Source organism: Haliotis asinina, chromosome 1 (genome assembly GCF_037392515.1).
Source record: "Haliotis asinina isolate JCU_RB_2024 chromosome 1, JCU_Hal_asi_v2, whole genome shotgun sequence".
Classification (NCBI taxonomy): Eukaryota; Metazoa; Mollusca; class Gastropoda; order Lepetellida; family Haliotidae; genus Haliotis; species Haliotis asinina.
Window position 1 is genome coordinate 88,331,517 of NC_090280.1, and position 22,267 is coordinate 88,353,783.

The 22,267-nt window shown below is 39.5% G+C and overlaps 1 protein-coding gene across 1 annotated transcript; it reads left to right on the forward strand.

The window, feature by feature from the left end:
* Window positions 1-11,658: 11,658 nt before the first annotated feature.
* LOC137283943 (uncharacterized) lies at window positions 11,659-16,882 on the forward strand. Its single transcript, XM_067815618.1, has 4 exons — window positions 11,659-11,795; window positions 13,078-13,192; window positions 14,888-15,099; window positions 16,171-16,882. Exons 1-4 carry the CDS (start codon window positions 11,747-11,749, stop codon window positions 16,245-16,247), a joined length of 453 nt encoding a protein of 150 aa, XP_067671719.1. The 5' UTR covers window positions 11,659-11,746; the 3' UTR covers window positions 16,248-16,882.
* The last annotated feature ends 5,385 nt before the right edge of the window (window positions 16,883-22,267 follow it).

Genomic DNA, 22,267 nt, shown 5'->3' on the forward strand with positions numbered 1-22,267 from the left:
GACCAGTTCTAACCTGGATCTTCACGGACCGGTTCAGACATGTAACAACATTTCTTCAATCACTCAGTGAGCCGTCGTTGTCAAGCCCGGATCGACGCCAATCGTGAACACACACGGTATATTGTGAACTGACTTTTGACACCACTTCTCATCAAGGGCGTTTTGCGATGCCTCATATCATATCATACAGATTTCGATCTTATCCTGTCAACTGATAAACAGCAATTAAGGAAAACTTCACAGATCATGTCATTACCGTTTTCCATTAATACATAGCATAGCAAGAAGGCACAGTTACCTTATTCTAAGTAGCATATTTCCAAAAGTATATGTCTAAAGAGGGTTTAAGAATCACGCATGGGATTTGCTTTATTCCAATGTGCAAATATTTTCTTCAGTTATATTAAATCCCAAAACTACGGCTTCGTATTGGGGCCACGGTAAAAAGTGTTTTGGGTGTCACAATCTCCTACGTAGGACTTAGTATCTCTTACGTAGGACTTATTATCACCTAGAGTACTATGTCCTACGCAGGAAATACTAAGTAGTAAGTCCTACGTAGGAGATATTAAGTTCTACGTAGGAGATAGTGACACCAAAAAGATTTTTTACCTTGGCCCTAATACGCTTCCGTACAAAACGGATACGAACTATTTCTCAAACTGAACTTTCTCGTAACCTAGCTGTCACACCTCTTGGATTTGTAAAATTAAATAGATTGTAAACGTCCGACCGTTATGTAAGCCCAGTGTTAAACATGGTAAAGTGTATCAGTTATGTATGAATATATTGTTGTAACACGCGATTATCGTTATACATTTTCTTCCCATACATATTGTAAACCGCACGTAAAATATCCAAAACAGGTCCATGATAGCGTCAGAAATACACTCAACGTTATCCCACGGGAGCGTGTGCATTTGAATCTCTCAACTGTCATTGCACAATACACCCTTCATATTTGAGGCGGAATGAGCCGGAATGCTGTCGGAATGGCATATGAGGTGCATTGAAACTTGGCTCATGCCGTAATAGACCCACTTTATCATGAGTCTAAATCCGTACATTAGTATTATATCTACTTATATGTCATTTTGTGATTTTACAAAATGTCGCATGTTAAGACAACAGGTCCACGAAAGTGTTGCCTTTTCCCTCTCAATTCCCAACATGACCTCAATCAAAAGTGCTTTTGAGAGTCCAAAAAAGCCGGAACCAACACTTGTGGTACGAGGGGCTATGAAAAAGTTTTGAGCCTCGCCCTGAAAAAGCAATATTTTGGAATTCATACTGCTTTATTTTTCAACATAGGCACACTTCTCCCATCTGGTTTGCCAATTGCTGATTCCTGATCTGAAGAACTCCACATCTTGGTCCCCTAAAAACACACCACAGCAGCTATAAGCTCATCATCATCCTGAAATTTCTCGCCCCGGATGTGTTTCTTCAGTCGAGGAAAGAGGTGGAAGTCGCTAGGGGCTAGGTCTGGTGAATTGGGAGTGTGAGGTAAAATTTCGTACCCGCACTCGCATGCACTTTCCATTGCAGCTCGACTGGTGTGGACTGGCGCATTGTCCTGGTGAAGAAGAATCTCTCGCTCGATCTTTCCTTGCCGCTTCTCTGGACTTGCCGCTTTAATGGACTGGCGTACCTGCTTCACAGGGTGAGCATAGTACTCTCCATTCATTGTCGTTCCATGAGGTAAGTAGTCGATGTGGTTAACACCTTTACTGTCCCCAAAAATAATTGCCATAACCTTCTTTGGGGACCTGGTCGATTTCAACTTCTTTGTCCTTGGAGAGGTGACATGTCTCCATTCCATTGACTCCTGCTTGCTCTCAGGGTCATAATGATGAAGCCAGGTTTCATTACAGGGGGCACCCGTGGCGAGCCACCTCCTCGTGGTGGGTGTAACGCTGCGTGCTCGCCAAACCCCCGTTGTGGACCCTGGGGAATATTTGGTCCACCAACCCGTTAGCCGTGGGTTGCGGCCCTGTGTCGGTGGAGGAAGGGATCCTGGTGGTTGATGGTAACAGGGGCCAGTGACCGTGTTCCTGTTGCTCAACACACCACTTTGGCCCTGACTTCACCTAGACGGGAGGTTGAATGGGCCCGATTCAGTCAATCAGTTGGTCACGCCATGCCCTGTGCATAGAAATTGCTTACATTTTGAACTCACATTTTTGGGTATTGGTCATTTTAAAATCTAGTATACAAATTATTGATACATTTACTTACCTGGAGTCCTATGCCAGAAGGCGATGGCTCATGGGTCAATCTGGTTCTTTAGACCTCTGAATTCTGTGTTCTTAAGAACCGTGTCATGGGCCGAACCAGTCTGACACTTATTCTTTAAGATACCATGGCTTTTCAGGTCTGTATTTTCTGGAGTATGGAGTCTGGTGTTGCAGTCTGGTAGAATTACACTAATACACTATGGCGAAAAACGCTCATTCTGGTTCATCTAAAACGAGCAAACGTCGTCATATCTCTTCTTCATCCGATGAAGAGATATCTACTTCCAAAACTGTTTCCTGTCCAAGGTTTTTGGTCATTGAAAGTTCTGATGGAAATCCTTTAGAGATCAATCCTTTTGCCGTTTCTAAGGGCACCTACGGTATCTGTGGAGAGGTAAAAAACGTCACCCGTTTACGAAATGGTTCTCTTTCAATTGAATATTTACATAGGCAACAATCTGTCAATCCGTTGGGAGTAAAGCAGTTTGTAATCAGCTAGGTTGTTGTTTCTGTTCACAAAACTCTCAACACCTGTAGAGGTATTGTTAGAGACAGGACACGTTGTTTGTACGATATGACAGAAGATAAGATTGTGGCAGAACTGAAAGATCAGGGAGTTACTTCTGTTAAACGTTTCAGCAGAAAACGAGAATCAACTTTAGTCAAAACAAATACCTATCTTTTCACGTTTGGTCTGACAACTCTTCAAAAATTCATAAAGGCTGGGTGTTGTAATATTGGAGTGGAGATGTACGTACCAAATCAACTCCGGTGATACAAATGTCAAACGTTTGGACATGGTGCAAGATCTTGCACAGGTAAATCAGTATGCTCACGCTGTGGTGGAAACCATGAAGGCACTGAATATACTAATGACATAAGGTGTGCCAACTGCAGTGCAGAACGTATGGCATCATCGAAAACGTGTCAAACATTTGAGTATGAGAACAAAATCCTAAAATTGAAATGTAATAATATTATCTCATACTTCGAAGCAAAGAGACTGATTCAGGCTCAGTCAAAACCAGCAACAGTTCCTACCTATTCTACCACAGTGTCTTCTCCCGTTCACTCTTCTGTAAAAAAAACTGCAACATCTTGTCAGACTGAAATATCTTGGATAAAAGACTCTCACATAACCTTAGATGATGCGACTCAGTCATCACAAGATTGTCAGCGATCATCAGCCTCACAAACTGAGAACAACCAGCCAGGACAAATATCTGATGTTAATTTAACTCCAGATACTCAGAACGTTGATAAACTCATAAATAAAGAAAAGAAAAAGTTGAAAAGAAAGATCAGAGCCCTTCAGCATACAGAAGAATCTTCTCATTTAACACTTCTGTGGCGGTTCGAAATCAGTTCGAACCGATTGACATGGAGATAACTCCGTCACAAACAGGGTGTAGGAGTAGCGTTGCCACGCGCTCACGATCTCCAGTTGAAGAACCTTAAGCAGTTATATGAAATTAATACAATGGAATTGCAAAGACCTGAGGACCAATTTTAACGACTTACAGTTATTGTCACAAGATTTTACACCATCAGCTTTTAGTCTACAGGAGACGTACTTGAAAAGTACAGATCAATTTGAATTGCGTCGGTACAATTCTTTTCAATAATTCTCCCCTCCAGATGTAAAAGCCACTGGCGGTGCTTCTATACTCGTGAGGCAGGGTGTTATTCATAGCCCGGTTCCTCTTAAAACCAATCTTCAGGCTGTTGCCGTTCGTCTTACTCTTCAGATAACCTTTACGCTTTGCTCTTTGTATATTTCCTCTTCTTCGGATCTTCAGCAGAGCGATCTTCAGAATCTATTTTACCAACTTCCCAAACCCTCTATAATTATGGGTGATCTTAACGGTCATAACCCTTTTGTTTGGAAATACTAATATTAACAATAAAGGCAAAATCCCTGAAGACTTCATTTCGAACAATAATCTATGCCTATTAAATGATGGATCAGCCATGCATTTACATCATGGGACTGGAACGTATTCTGAACTTGACTTATCACTCTCAGATCCAAATATTTGGATGGTCGGTCCATGATGCCCTTTGTGCTAGTGACCACTTTCAGACAATTCTCAAAACTTTAAATCCGACTGATGACATACCTGCAACAAGGTGGAATTTTAGTAAGGCTAACTGGCCTATATTTCAAACACTATGTACAGAAAAATTGAAATCTGACATTTTTGTAAATGCTCCTGATCTTATTCAGTTGTTCTCGGATACACTGAATGATATCGCTGATGAAACTGTTCCCACGTCCTCTGCTAAACCTCATTGCCGTAAATCATGGTTTTCTGATGATTGTAAGCAGGCAAGGAAGAGTAGGAAAAAGGCAGAGAAGTACTTTCGACGACATCCTACACTTCACAATTTAAATAATGTAAAAATAAATAATGCCAAGGCTCGGCGTACTTTTAAACAAAGTAAAAGTCAGTCTTGGAAGACCTTTGTGTCAAAAATTCACCTACACCAATGACGAAGGTGTGGAACATGATGCAGAGAATCAAGGACAAAGGTAGGAATTCTAGTGTTCATCATCTTAAAGATGGACATGACATGTTAACAGATAATTGCCAACTGACATTGCCAACAAGTTGGGTGAAACTTCAGCTACTCACTCTTCTTCATCAAATCATCTTCATAAGTTTAAGAGATATTAAACTCATCAAGAAAAGTTGAAACTCAACTTTCATTCCGAAAATGGTGAAGACTATAATGAAGTATTTTCACTGCATGAGCTGAATACTACCTTTGCTCAAGCTCATGATACGGCCACTGGAGCAGATAATATCCACTACCAGCTCCTGAAACATTTTCCCAATGCCTGTCTTCAGACACTTTTGAACATTTTTTTATCATATTTGGACTACAGGACACTTTCCTCCTTCGTGGCGCTACGCCATTGTTGTACCAATGCCTAAGCCTGCCCGAGACAATATAGATCCATCTAAGTATAGACCAATTTCTTTAGCAAGCTGTGTTTGTAAAACCATGGAACGCATGGTCAATAATAGATAAGTATGGTTTGTAGAATCCAGTCATCTTATTTCTAACATTCAATGTGGTTTTCCGAAAAAGTGAAGCACTATTGATCATTTGGTTCGCCTAGAATCATTCGTTAAAAATTCCATTGTAAATAACCAGCATGCTGTATCAATCTTTTTGGATCTGGAAAAGGCCTATGATACAACATGGAAACATGGTATTTTAAGAGATGTACATGACTTTGGTTTGAGAGGCCGTTTGCCTAATTTTATATCCCAGTTCTTAGCAGGCAGAGAATTTCAAGTTCGTGTTGGATCAACTCTGTCTGACCATTAAAATCAGGATCAATGAGTTCCACAAGGTAGTACTTCGTCTTGCTACCTTTAGCATAAAAATCAATAGTCCCTCGAAACTATTAAATGACTCAATAGATGGGTCATTGTTTGTGGATGATTTTAACGTTTCATGTTGTGGTAAAAATATGCATACCATCGAAAGGCAATTACCGATGTGTTTAAATAAAATTCATAAATGGTCTCCCGAGACTGGCTTTAAATTTTCACAGATAAAGACCAAATGTATACATTTTTGTCGGAAATATAAGCCTCATAAAGATCCCGAACTGTTTTTGAATGGCTCTCCAATTAACGTTGTAAAGGAGGCCAAGTTTTTGGGACTGATTTCCGACAAACATTGGAACATTGATATTAAGTATCTGAAGACTAATGCCTGAAGGCATTAGATCTACGTTGTGTCCAATTCAAAGTGGGGAGGGGATCAAACTACACTCCTTCATTTATACAGATCTCTCATCCGGTCAAAACTTGATTATGGCTCCATAGCATATAGTGGGGCCTTCAAAAGCAACCAAACACTGTGAGATTCGACTCATCACCAAGGTCTAAGACTTTTTCTTGGATCCTTCAGAACTTCACCTATAGACAGTCTCTACGTTGAGGCAGACGAAACATCTCTTACCCAACGCCTTATAAAATTATCCTTACAATATATTACAAAGTTACATTCTAACGAATCTAATCCTGCATTTCACTGTGTCTTTAACTGTCCTTATGAAGATTTGTATAACAAGAAATCATCTCTTGTCCCGCCTCTTGGGCTGAGAATTTAGCCTTTCACTACTGCTGCCGGCATTGAGCTGGAGAGTATAGCTCCTTCCCGTCTTCTTTCTTCTCCTCCTTGGCAATTGGTTAGGTCACAAGTTCACTTAAAGGTCACATGCAACCAAAAAATCAAACATAATTAAAACACATTTATCACTTATTCATGACATATAATATACATTGCTGCTTTGAAAAAAACAAATAAACACAATTATAAGCGTACAATCGCGATTCAAAAGTGCAATATTTTGTCCTTGGGCTTACTTCCCCCGAAACGAAACCCTCGGGAGACCGAACCCAGTCATAGCGGGTGGATATGCACTCAAGTGTGACGACGGCTTCCGATTGGCTGTTTTATTTGCTGATGTGCTGAGGGTTCATTGTGTGTACAGATTTATGATCTGTTTGATGGGCATTTTAGAAGTATAGCCAGTCACCAGAAAGTAAGATTCTTTATGGATAACAACTTCTTTTTGTGTACTTGATGCGTCGTTTCAGTATGGATTCATATACTGTTGTCAAACAAAATCAAATACACGAAAAGAAGTCGTTATCCATGAAGAATGTATATAGAGATGTTGGGTTTGGAAAATACATGTTCTCTGAATTTGCGCTCGATCCAATCAAAAATCATGTCAGTAGAGATATTAAACTACTGCGTGGCTGGAATCTGTCATTCGACCAAGTACAAAGCAGGACTTGAAACTGACAAGAGTTTGCACCAGTTTCCGTCAGATCCAGTCATCCGAAAAAAATGAATGTAGTTTGTTTGCAACCCAGAGATAAAAACATGTCATGTGTATCACACGTGCCTAATTACATAATGTGGCAGACACGGGACTCGGGTGCACGAGTCATAAATCAACTTATTTTCTTTATGTCGTATAGTCTGACAGGTGTTACGTTCAAATTGCACGTGGTCAATGATTGAAGCTGTGTATTGCATGTTGTCTTTAGCAGAGACAGACATATAGGTGTGAATAAACCAGACACTGAGCTTTCTCTGTGACAGAGACTGCTTACCACAATCAACAAGTTGTTTTACATAACGAGTAGATTATTTACTTGTTTGTGTACATAACCAAGATTAGACTACTGCTCACGACCTCAGACGCTGAGCAATGCATACTGTTTCAAGCTCCGCGAACCTATTCACTGCGCATGCGTTATGGACGCACAGCTGTTGAAACCAGTTTTCCCCCCAACGCTGGGGGGAATTTAGTGAAACGTTTGAACTCCGATTTCGCGGGCTTTTTTTTCATCGCGTTTTTTTCAACTTTATAGGTTGAATTGGCATTTTTTATGATTTGTTTCGGTAAGTGCATAGCGAAAGGTACCAGAATCTGCAAAGTTGTGTTTTACGTTGCATGTGACCTTTAACGTTAACTGCATTTAAAAAATCAGAAACTAATGAATTACAATATAAACAAGAATATAATCAGTTAAAACATAAATATTGCAATTATAAATCCTTATTTACAGATGGGTCCAAGGATGGTGGCGCAGTTGCTTGTGTCACTGTCATTGGATCCAGAACAATATCTTCTAGATTACCGGATAACAGCTCTATTTTCACTGCTGAATTCGAAGTCAACGCCATATTAATGGCTCTTAAATATATTCAGAAACATCCTAAACATAAACAATACATAATCTATTCCGACTCTCTTTCTTGTCTTCAGGCGATTAAAAATTTATCATTTAAACATCAACTTTTAATAGAAATTATAGAAACTGTATAATGATCTTGATACTGACCAGTACGACATCGTCTTCTGTTGGTTACCCAGCCACGTAGGCATTTCCGGTAACATGGTGACCGATCTTGCTGCCAAGGCAGCACTCAACAAATCTGTGACACCACTTCTTATTCCATACTCTGATTAGAAAGCTAGCATTAGAACTTACATCCGCGATCTGATGCAGAAGAAGTGGGACACCCAGGTAGGTTTAAATAAATTACACGAAATAAAACCGTATAATGGTTACACCTACTTTGGTTGTCAGTCCAGATTTGAAGAGGTTATTTTACGACGATGTCGTATTGGCCACACAAGATATACACATAAGTATTTGCTTAAAGGTGAGGATCCTCCGTTTTGTATCCCTTGTAATGAAAGAATCAGTCAAGCATATCCTGCTTGAATGTGTTGAGTATTCCATCACAAGGGATCAGTATTTTAATTCACGAACTATGCAGGATCTTTTTACTAATGGCAGCTCTCATTTAATTATTGCTTTTTAAAACGAATTAGATTTGCTATCAGAATTGTAATTAAATATTTTATTATTGGTAGTCTAGATTAATAACTGAGATTGTTAGTGGCTGTGCCCTCGTGGGGGGTTGAAGTATTGTAAAATTATTGTCCTCCTGAGAGGGTACGTAAGTCCAAAACATTCTATGTAAATTTAGTACGACCAAACTTTTAATCGTAGTATATTTGTTGTTTTTAATAATGGCCAAATTTCAGTATAATCGCCAATGGCTGAGGGGATGGTGTAAATCCATCTGGGGTCCATGCAGGTAGCAGAGGTACTGTAAGTCCCCATGGTCACTAGTATGATGATCTACCTTCAGTTGTCGGCGAGCTACAGTCCGTATTTTATGTTGTATTGTCCCAATAGTGGTACTTTTTTTAACTCTCCACACTAGTTTTAATTGTAAATGTGATATTCTAGTTGTTTTACTGTCCTTTGAGGACAGGTTTTTATAATGTGTACATATTTCATTTTAGTATCAAAATGTTCTCGTCACGATATGGCTGAAATATTGCCGATGTGACGTTAAATTGTAACTCACTCACTACTTATTACAGATTACAATTCTAAAGCGAAAATCTTCTGGGTTGGCATGGTAACGAGTCAGCATCGTGCCACTGATGTTGAACCGAGAAAGCTTCATGTCATCAGAAAGCATTCTTGGGACCCATCTTGCACACACCTTTGACATATGGAGATTGTCATGGAGTATGCTGTGAATGGATCCATATGAGAGCCCGGTTGCATCTTCTAACTCAGGCAGGGTGATACGACGATTTCCCATCACCAATGATGCACAGTGTCAATGTTTGCTTGGGTGGTACTGGTTGAGGGTCGTCCTGGACGGGGGACACCATCTAAGCTCTCTTCCTCGCTGAAACGCTTTCAGCCGACGTTTGATGGTTGCAGCAGAAGGGGAAGACTCCTTGTAAACAGCAGTGAGTCGCTCTTCAGCCTGCTTGGAAGTGTTGCCTTCCAGGACAAGAAACTTTATTACTGCTCTATATTCGACCTTGTCCATTTTTCACATCCACGAGGGGGTATATCTCTTCTACAAGGCACTGCCATTTAAGAAATGCATGCAGCTTTGTGATCCTACCGGGAATATGTAGCTAGGACACTAATATACGTTAGGTGCCCTGCCCATTACTATTTGTCAAATATAAGTATGGAAGGCTCTAACCCTTTTGATATCCCCTCGTATTCTTTGTCGAGAATATATCGAAAAGTGGGCTTCACGTCACTTGCTTATTTCAAAAACTACATTTTGAGACTCTATAAAGAGGTATTTAGGTAGATAAAGTACTAATATATCAATACGAACACCAAACAGGGTACATGTTTGAGGTTTAACCAACCTTTCAAGGACCGAACGCTTTTGATATAGCATCAATGTTGAGAATATAGGGAAGAGGGGAACACTTTGAGAAACGCGTAAGACTCTTTGAAGAGTCAAAAACCACGCAGTAAGACTCTTTTAAGTAATATTTAGGTCGATGTATTATCATTTTGCCTTTCAAATGTAACTTAGAGGAAATGAAACAAAACAGAAACAAAACAAAAAACAAAAAAACCCCCCAAAACAAACAGGCAACCCCCCCCCCCCCTCCACACACACACACATACACACACACAAATTCGGAAGAGCCTATGCATCTTACATTTTCATCATAAAATGAAAACACTTATGGCCTTTGTGTGTGTATGTAGACTTTGTTTGATCATTTTGAACATATTTCAAAAAGTTGTAATTCAATATGTTTCCTTTCACCAACATAAAAGTATGTCATATTCTCCCACTGACATTCGCCCATATCCACATCTCATTAACCTAAACATCCTATGCTGATACAATATGAGACGATAAAGCTTAATTTCGATGCCTCAGCATTTTAATCAAGGAAAGAAAAGGCGTGACAACATTGACACTTCCTTCAGAGAAGTAACTAACCTCACACAGCCATCTCAAGGAAAACACAAAACAACAAGACGGTGTCTTTTCTACTGAAATCCGTATGTAGTCATTGTTTTATTTAGATTTCATCGTTAACTATACATTTTCAGTCAAACTATACTGTGAAGCAGAGTATGAAACTCCTTCAAAATGACAGGAAGCCCTAAATATGGCTGAAATATTGCCAACTAAATATATTGATAACTAAAAAATGTTGCCGGCCCTATTAACATGTAACCAGCCCTGTATTAGATACAGGAAATTTAGACATGGTGTTAAAAGAGAGTAATTAATGAATTTCTTGTATTGAGGTGAACTTAAATCAAATAAACCCATAACTTGGTGGTCACTGTTCATTATTTAGTGTCACTGTTATTAGAAAAGAACAACATTATTCATTGGCTGAAAGCATTCTCACATTAGTGTAAGATAAATATAATATAAAGTTGTACGCCCGTCATGTAACTAGCAAGCAGCGGGCCGTCGGGCAGAGGCTATTTCATACACTGCTGTGAAGGCAGGAAGTGTATCTAGCCACATGTGCAGATTTCGTTTTAATATTCTGTAATCCAATTTTAGTAGTACCCGGTGGCCCGACCCGACCCGGTCCGAGTTTTAGGCCACGCAATCTAGGATTATAGATCACTGACTCCACACCTGATGTGCTATTACAGAGTGAACGAGAAATACTACAGTTGCACTATTATAATCAATACGCATGATTATGCAGATCTGAGACGGTTAAAAAAATATATATATAACCATGACCAGGGCGGGGGCCGGACAAGGACTTTGTTGCTGCATGTCACCGTATCCCATCCTACTAGATCAATGCACGTGATTTGCAACCATTGGATTCTCTGGTCCAAAACTATATGCAGAAAACCGATCTATAGCTGTGGTATTGCTGAGTGTCGCCGTCAAACTGCAAACAATCTAACAGAACATACACATTGAAACGAACCATTCACTGCGACCCTGACTGAAACTCATTGTGGTATAAGTTCCTAAACAATGAATTAATGCTGATAACGTCAACTTACAGGTCTGACATGCATTGTCACCTAGTGACGGTGGTATTCAGGTCAAAGGTCATCTATATAAATATCTTTTGGTGTCTTCCTGATCACGTAACTAAATTTCTTCATGCAGAAGAAGAGAATCTGCCAGTCATGTGGCAAATATCATTGCTAACAGCGTTGTTATGTATTTTCATACAAGGTAAGTTGGAAAGGGTATTTGTTAGTCGTAATGTGGACAAAGCATTTTTAGGACAAATTCGACGTAACTGGGGTATTTACCGTTAGGAAGATAACAGTGATCTCATGGTGTGCCGTATTTATAGCAACAAACCCAAGTGGTATACTTATGTAGGACATGCATTTTGTTTAGGGTAAAAGTAAATGTGTCTTGGGAAGCAGAATCATTCTGAGTATATTCACACTAAAAACAAATGACACAATGACAATAACTCCCTTAGGGTGAAGGTCCGGGGCGGAATATTAGCCTTCAGTAAACCATGCTTGTCGTAAGAAGCGACTAACGTGTTCGAGTGATCAGGGTCACTGACTTGGTTGACACATGTCAGCGGTTCGCTGTGCGCAGATCGATGTTCATGCTGTTGATCACTGGATTGTCTGGTCCAGACTCGATTATTAACAGACAGCCGCCTTATAGCTGGAATATTGCCGAGTGCGGCGTAAAACTAACCTCACTCACTCGCATGTTTCTACAAAAATTGTTATTATTACAATTTGTTCTATCCCTTTTGACAGTATAAAAGGACTATATAAATTCTGACAGTACTACGGTGAACATAGCAATTTATCTTACCTCAGACATAAATGTGTATTGCAATACACCCCGTTGCCACTAGCAACTCAGTCGGTACTTCGTGGTAGTTATCTCGAATAACATTGCATCACGCATGATGGACGGAAATTACCGACGTTTTACAAATGCAAATCGATGAAAGGGAGATAACTCTAAATCTATTTTTCTTGTGTCGTCCGCCATATCTCGCGATGGCTGCGAAAAAAATTGCCTCGCATTCCAATAATTAAATTCTGACAAAACGTTCAAATGTAGCCCCTGTGAATATTAGGAAGGGGAATTATATCGCGGCGACTTTACTAAGACGTTACCTACGGAAAAAAACAGTAAAACACAGGGTGGCTGAAGTGTACAGGCTCAGTACGACTCAGGCTTCAAACAGTTCAAAATTGATATTGAGGTATTCGGTAAGATAAATTACATTGTTCACTTGTCACAAGGGGAGCATGGGTTAGGCACCCTCGATGTTTCTTTCTGTTCCCTGAGCCCTGTGAAAGAGGGTACCTCAACCCATGGTCCCGTCGTGACCCCGTCCACTTACCGTATACGGGTTGAAATTCGATTGATATACCGAACCATATGTATGGGACCGTTCCTCAATGTATGTCGGCAGATTCAGAGTGTTCGCTCACTCAAACTTCTGATCTTGAATTGCCGTCATGGCCGTCAGTTTCAGACAGCAAGATCTGCAGGCAGGAATCTCCCACAAACATCTCCTTCGTCACGTGCTACAGCGGCTGCTGCGGCAGCAACTACACCACCCCCTGCTGCAACTCTACAACCACGTGAGATCTATTCTCTTTTCACTCTAAAAGCGTTCGAAGACATTCACTGGTGTGTTTATTCACATTGGTCTAACTGCGTTTAAACCCTGTTCTACACTCATAAGACATCTACTGAAAACCCATTGGACGACTGCTCCTATATCAGGAGCGGGCGTCAATGAGTCACTATCCTAAAGGATCTGTACTTCATGATTCCGTAAAGGTTTCCGTATACACCCCTGCCTGTCACAAATACATGGACAGTCTAGGCAATATTTTAGCCAGACATCACATGGAACATATGGTGCAAGTTGAAAATAGGAAATTACATGTGATATCATTTCGTTCTTGATGCGTCGACATTTTGAAACATATCCACGCTTCTGCAACATGACATTTTGAAAGCATTACTAAACACACCCATGCACAATAATTGAAAAAATGCAATTCCAAATAAAGCATTTCTTGAATTGGGTTTTGTAGCAATGAGACACAGATCTAAATATATAACACACGGGGCGGTTCCAATTGTGTCTTCTATGTATAGTACAGGTGGATACATGGGTAGAAGGAAACTGGTTATACAATTTCCGAGGAAATTAAATCAAAAGTCGGACTTTACAGTGTTACCACATATATAACTTTGTAATAATGAGAGCCACCTTTGGTGTTGAGGGACTGTCTCCGAGTAGTTAAGGTAATATTGAAGTCATCATGGTCATGGTAACCAAGGCTTTGTCATTACAAAGTATTGTTACTTTGTACAATTATAATGCTGCCATTGTACATTCCCCCGCCTTGCGTTGTTTAAACATGCTTCATCTATATAAATGCACTCATTAACTCAGCATTCACCAGATAAAGGAGCAAGAATTAGCTCTGAAAGCTCGAATAAAAAGGAAAAAGTTTTTATCCATGAACAAGTGTCAAAGATTTATGTTCGTCCAACTTCTAAATACCTTTGAAGAACTTTCCTGAGTTTCGTTCTCTTTCGCAAGCAAACTCTATCTTTGAAACATATTGTCGGCAACTTTTGACAGAACATCAACAAATGAATATTTTCTCTACTAGGGGAATGAATCCATTCACTTTCAAGTGATGTGTCAACCTTGATATTGTCCAGTAGTTATTCGTTACAAATGGTCAATGATCTATAGTCCCATGCATTTTGAGTGAGTGAGTTTTAGTTGTACCCCGCGGTTTGTAAATAATCGAGTCTGGACCAGACAATCCAGTGATCAACATCGACAAGCATCGACAAGCATGGGTTGCTGAAGGCCTATTCTACCCCGGGACCTTCACGGGTCCCATGTGTTTTGCTTTACAGAATGGGTATCGTAATATTGGCCTAGAATCCCCTGAAATAACAATAGTATGACGTCATTGTGATGGTTTAACCTAGGAAACCCTTCATGGTTGTTTATTCCACACATGAAGTGTGTTTTCAACTTCCACAGAAACCCATGAAGATCCGAGTTAGAATTAAACTTCAGTAACCCATGCTTGTCGTAAGAGGCGACTAATGGGATCGGATGGTCAGGCTCACTGTCTTGGTTGACACATGTCATCGAATCCCAATGCTCACTGATCGATGCTCACTGGATGATGATCACTGGATTGTCTGACCCAGACTCGATTATTCAAAGACCGTCGCCATATAGCTGGAATAGTGCTGTGTGCGGCGTAAAACAAAATTCATTCACTCACTCTTCACAGGGTAAACATTAATGTGTCGACGGCGACCACGCCCACCCCAGCACCATCAGTGAGTAGGTGGATGGTCGTCAGCGCCTTCGTCGGTAGCGTCATTTTTGCAGCTGTCATCGCCACCATCATCTTGTACTTCGTGTGCTGTTCACAACCCTCTTTACGTAAAGATCACGAGGCCCACCAGGGCGATTTCAAAATGGTGGAAGAAGGTCACACTGGTGAGTGACCGAGTGTAGCTGGATATTCCGGCCAAGTGACGTCTCTCTGCAAAGCACATTGCGGCCCTTGACGAATTTGCCAGTTTGTCTTGCTATGATAGTAATATTGTTACGTTTCTCACCAGTTTAATTTCACATTTCATAACCACATTCCTGTTGATTATGACTTTTCATAACCGTTCACTGTCCTATTTCATACCTACTCTTTATCACAATTTGCACCTGTTTATTATCACATTTTTACATCTGCTTAATATCACATTCCATACCTTTTCATTGTAAGAATTAAATACCTGTTCATTGTAAGAATTCATACCTGTTTATGATCACATTTCATGCCCCTATATTATCACATTCACACGTGCTTTTAAATCACGTTTGACAGATCTTCATTTTACGATTTCATGTCTGTTTATAGTACAATGCCATAGATGTTATCATCACATCATACGTGTTTATTCCAGTTAAGGTTCCGCATTCTGCAAAGCGAATTGTTTCGCTTTGCCGAATTGTTATGATGGTAAAATGTTGTCACATTTCATACCTGTTTATGCATGTTTATCACAAATCCGCGCTTGTGTATTATCACATTTCATATCTGTTGACTGTAAGATTTTATACCTGTTCGTTATTACATTTCATATCCGTCGTCAATACATTTCATACCTGTTCATTGTAAGATTTCATGAATTTTCTTCATTCTGTTTCATACCTGTTCAATGTAAGATTTCATGCCTTTCTTCATTCTGTTTCATACCTGTTCTCTCTCATGTTTATTACCTAATTTATATATATTCATTATCACATTTCATACCTGTTCAATGTAAGATTTTATACCTGTTTATTTGCACATTCTCATCAGTTTATTATCACACTTCATACCTGATGTTTCATGGACTTTTTGAAGTTGGAGGGTAACATAACAACGTATGCTATGGATTTACTTTTTCATTCATCTGAATTGATAAATACTTCCATATCGAGCTTAGTTATTACAGTATATCAGATTTATTGTATTTTACATACACCTTGTCAAACTTATGTATAAACCTGTGCATATTTTGTTTACAGGTATTTCAAATAACGGATACGACCCCAAAAACAAACCATTCAAAAGTACGGACCAAGACCAGCAAAGAAAATACTAAGATAGCTTGCTAAACTTGATTTGGGGATTTGTATATTTCCTCGATACACACCATCATTAGAGTGATACATCTGATTATGCCTATCAAATGTTTGAGAGTTTCAGTGTAAATCAGTGTTTTTGAGTTATTTGGTGATTTATATTTGTCTACATTGTAAGACGTGGGGACTCGTGGTCCTGCGCACAGAGGTCAGGTCACAAATCAGGCGACGTTAAGCAACCGTGGGCCCGGAGACCGTGACCGTGTTGGGCAGCTTCACTCATGAGTGTTTCTGGGACTTGTGTCACATGTGATAGATGTGGTCTCACATTAGGCAAGTGAGTTGACTGTAAATTACACCTGTTCACCCAGCAGAAAATGGGTACCCGGTAAGGTTAAGTCACGAGACTATAATCATAAAGCTACAGGCAGTTTTGAGTTATCCCGTCTGTTAATAATAAGATTGTTTCGCCTTTGTGCATGGAGCAATCCGCATGATAAATGGACTATTGTTATTACTATTAATTGTCATGTTCTCTGTGTAATATAAGTTTATCTCAGTCTAGATTTTACAGCCACGTTTATTTCCTCCATTCACTGTGAATTCATGCTATATTTCACTGAAGCAACATTAAAAGACATAAGAATTAAGAAAATATTTTCAAGTGTTCCATGAACCTGGATTTATGGCTCCCTTACAGTGTACAATTTAGCGCAGGAAACCTTGGGCATCCACAAAATGTGTGTGTTTTTACTTTAGAAATGTATATATTCAACAGCATACATGTCTACCATTTTTTATTGCAGATTTGGTAAGAAACCTACTGCCAATGTAAAGCTCCAGCTGAATAGTGAGTGAGTGAGTGAGTGAGTTAATATTTTACGTCACATCGGCAATATCTCAGCCATATCGTGACGAGAACAACTAATATCAAAATCAATTATATGTCTACTATAAAACCAGTCAACGACGGACAGTAAAACAACTAGAATATCACAAATGGAATTAAAACTAGCATGGAAAGTTAAAAATAACATCACCATTTGGACAATACACTATAAAATCAGGCTATAGATCGCCAACAACTGAAGGTAGATCACCATACTAGGACCATGGGGACTTACAGTACCTGTGCTACCTACTTGGACCCTAGTTGGATTTACACCATCCCTTCAGCCGCTGGCGAGTGTACAATATGCTAGCCACAATTAAAACAACAGGAATACTACGATTAAAAACAGTGGTAGACTTAAATTTACTATCAATGTTTTTGGACTTACGTACCCTCTCAGGAGGACAATAATTTTACAATACTTCAACCCCCTTTGAGGGTACAGCCACTAACAATCTCAGTTATTAATCCAAAGTACCAATTATTAAAATACATCTTTTTACAGAAACATATTGCTCAAAGTTCAGTAAAAAAATCAATTTCTTTTAAAAAACCAAGAATTAAATGAAAACTAACGCTGCTAAAAAGATCCTTCATTGTTGTAACTGAAAAATACATATCCCTTGTGATGGAGAATTCAACACAGTCAAGCAGAATATGCTTGACTGTAACTCTCTCATCACAAGGGATACAGAAAGGAGGATCCTCACCTTTTAACAGGTACGCATGAGTATATCGAGTGTGTCCAATACGACATCGTCGTAGAATAACCTCTTCAAATCTGGACTGACAACCCAAGTGGGTATAACCAATGTAAGGTTTTATATCATGTAATTTATTCATATCCATTTGGGTGTCCCACTTCTTCTGCATGAGATCACGGATATAACATCTAATCGTGGCTTTGTAATCACTGTAAGGAATACGCAGTGATGTCACAGATTTGTTGAGTGCTGCTTTAGCAGCAAGGTCAGCCAATGTGTTACCAGAGATCCCTATTATCGGGTAATCTAGAAGGTATTGTTCTGGATCCAATGATAATGGCACAAGCCACAGAGCCACCGTCCTTGGACCCATCTGTAAATATGGATTTATAATTGCTATATTTATGTTTCAATTTATTATACTCTTGTTTAAACTGTAATTCGTTGGTTTCTGATTTTTTAAATGTCGTTAATGTTAGGTCAACTTGTGGCCTCACCAATTGCCAAGGAGGAGAAGAAAGAAGACGGGAAGGAGCTATATTTTCCAGCTCAATGCCGGCAGCAGCAAGAAATGGTTTAATTCTTAAACCAAGAGGCGGTACAAGAGAAGATTTCATATTGTATAAGTCCTCACACAGAGGACTGAAAACACAGTTATATGCAGGGTTTGACTCACTGGAATATAATTTTGTTACATACTGTAAAGCTAATTTGATACGTCGCTGCTCAAGAGATGGCTCATCGGCCTCAACGTACATGCTGTCAACAGGTGAAGTTCGAAAGGAGCCAAGACAAAGTCTTAAACCTTGATGGTGAACAGAATCTAAAAGTTTCAGGTTGCTTTTACAGGCTCCACCATATACAATGGAGCCATAATCAAGTTTTGACCGGATCAGTGATCGATAAAGTTGCAGGAGGGTAGTTTGGTCCCCTCCCCATTTAGAATTTGAAACGACTTTCAACAAGTCAAGTGCCTTCAGGCATTTAGTTTTGAGGGATTTGATATGTGGTAGGAACGTTAAATGCGAGTCAAAAATTAATCCCAAGAACTTGGCCTCCTTTACAACTTTGATGGGAGTGCCATCTAGAGATAGTTCAGGGTCCTTATGTGGCTTATATGTTCTGCAAAAATGTATACAATTAGTTTTGGACTTCGAAAATTTGAAGCCGTTTTCAAGACACCATTTATTTATTTTGTTTAAACACAACTGCAGTTGCCGTTCAGTAGTATGCATATTTTTACCTCGGCAAGAAATATTAAAATCATCCACGAAAAGCGATCCATCAATTGAATCGTTTAAAACTTTTGATAAACTGTTGATCTTGATGCTAAAAAGAGTGACCGATAAAATACTGCCTTGTGGAACACCCTGATCCTGATTGTAATGATCAGACAGGGTAGAATCCACACGGACCTGGAATTGTCTGTCATTTAAAAAGTTGGCAATAAATTGAGGCAAACGACCTCGCAAACCAAAGTCATGTAAATCCCTCAAAATACCATGTTTCCAGGTTGTGTCATATTCTTTTTCAAGATAAAAAAAGATAGACACAGCATGTTGTTTATTAATTAGTGCGTTTTTAACAAATGACTCCAGTCGCACTAAGTGATCGACAGTACTTCTGTTTTTACGGAAACCACACTGTATATCTGTGATAAGATTATTTGTTTCCAAGTACCAAACAAGTCGATTATTTATCATGCGTTCCATGGTCTTGCAAACACAGCTAGTTAGTGAAACAGGTCGATAATTGGACGGATCGGTATGATCACGTCCAGGTTTAGGTATTGGTACTACTATGGCGTCACGCCATGACGGAGGAAAGTTACCCGATGTCCAAATATCATCAAAAATATTGAGAAGCGTTTCTAGGCAGGAGGTAAGTGCTTCAGGAGTTGATAATGTATGTTATCAGCTCCTGTAGCAGTGTCATGATCTTGATCAAGGGCAGTATGGAGTTCATGAATAGAAAACGTTTCATTATAATCTTCCCCATTATCAGAATTGAAATTAATAGTTTTCTTTTCTTGTTGTTTTTGATATTGCTGAAATTTAGGTACATAATTTGAAGAGGAAGAGTGTTTAGCAAGGGTTTCACCCAGTTTATTTGCAATATCTGATTTATCAGTAAGCAATTGATCTCCATGTTTAAGATGATGGACAGTAGATTTAGTACCTTTACCTTTGATTTTCTGGACCATGTTCCATACCTTGGACATAGGTGTCCAAGAATTTATTTTGGATACATAATTTTGCCAAGATTGGCGTTTGTTCTGTTTAAAAGTACGCCGTGCTTTAGCATTTAAAATCTTAAATTTATTGAAATTATGCACCATAGGATGGCGACGGAAATAATGTTCTGCTTTTTTCCTTGCCTTCCTAACTTGTTTGCACTCATCGTTGAACCATGGTTTTCTTATGTGTGGAACTGCAGAGGACTTTGGTATACACTCATCAGCTATGGAATTCAGTTCATCAGAAAAAGATTTGATAGCATCAGAAACGTCAATAAAACGTTCGGGTTTAAGTTTTTTCAGCACACAGTGTTTCATATAAAGCCCAGTTAGCCGTTTTAAAATTTCGCCTTGATGATGGAGGAACATCAGATGGAGTTACAGCTTTTAATATAGTAGGAAAATGGTCACTTCCACAGAGGTCATCGTGGACTGACCATTCGAATTCATTTAGTAGTTCTGAATTTGTCAATGACAAGTCGAGAGCAGAATAAGTCCCTGTACCAGGGTGTAAATATGTGTTGGAACCATCATTATAAATACATAAATCATTGTCAGAACAAAAGTCCTCCAACAATTTACCTTTAGTGTTTGTAGTTACACTACCCCAAAGTGGGTTGTGCCCATTTAAATCTCCCATTATAATACAGGGCTTCGGGAGTTGGTCATATAGAGCTTGAAGATCAGTTTTGGCAAACGTCGAAGACGGTGAAATATAAAGAGAGCATAGCGTAAACGCTACATGTAAAGTAATTCTCACTGCAACAGCCTGCATATTAGTATTAAGTAGAACAGGGCTCTGAATAACGTTTTGTCTGACTAGAATGGATGATCCGCCAGTGGCCCTATCACCCGGAGGTGCAAGACAATGATATGCATTAAATTGACGAAGGTCAAATGTATCTCTTTGTTTTAAATATGTCTCTTGGAGACATATCGCTGACGGTGTAAAATCTTGGACTAATAGTTGTAATTCATGCAAATTAGTCCTCAATCCTCTGCAGTTCCACTGTACAATATTATTGGAATAAACTATCTTTTAGGGGGATTTATTGGGGATCTACCCCGCACTCTTTTGGAGGGCGACAAGCTATGTGCCCTAGAATGGACGTTTTCAGAAACGTCCATGTCTTCAAGAGACCCATATTTATTGAACAGTTGAATTGTGTTCTGTGACCCTTTAGGAGCTCTGCCACTTTGTTGTTTTGAAGCATCAGCCTTTGGCTTCGGTTTACTTTTCACCGTTTGTTGACTATCAGCTGTAGACTGAGACTTCAAGTGTGACTGAGATGCTGATTTGTGATCAGAAGAAGACTTTGAGGTATTAGGAAGTGATTCCTCAGTCTGTGATGATATAGCAGTGTACAAATGCTGTGGAGAGTCGCAATTTACCCAAGTCAAGGTAGTTTGACAGCCTGTGGTTGATGTTGTTTTAGAACTAGACCCCGATGATGTTTTTGCTACTGCAGCATAACTTTCTGTAAGTTCAGATCTCTTTACCAGTTTTCCGGCCTCAGAAAAGGGGATATTTTGTGTAAATTTTATTTTATTGATCTCCATTCGCTCTTTCCAAATTGGACACTGTTTAGAAAATGAAGAATGGTCGCCTGAGCAATTGGTGCATTTTTTATAATCCCTGTCACAATCTTCCACCACAGTGAGCACACACAACAGAAAATGTGCACGTACTTACACCGTGTCCATATTTCTGGCATTTAAAACACCTGAGCGGGTTGGGGATGTAGGTGTCAACTTGCATGTTACAATAGCCTGCCTTCACTGATTTGGGAGCATTTGGGCATGAGAAAGTGAACAGATATGTATTTGTTTGGAACGTTTCATTGTTTCTTCGAGTAGAAAAGCGCTTGACATACAGCACACCTTGATCTTTCATTTCCGATCCTCAAATTCGGACATATCAGCAAACAATCGATCTCGATCTCTGATGATACCTTTACTAGTGTTTAAGGTCTTGTGAGCAGAGACCGTGACCGGCATACCCACGAAAGATGTCATGTTCATCAAGTTGGTTGCTTGCTGCTTTTTCCCGCACTCAACTAGCAGGGCACCCGAACGTAAACGTCTTATATTTTTCACATCCCCAGCAATACCTTGAATACCCTTCGATACTGCAAAGGGGTTCAACTTTAAAGGTGTCTTGTCAGGAGTCTCAATGACAACGAAACGCGGCCAATACTCAATCGATAC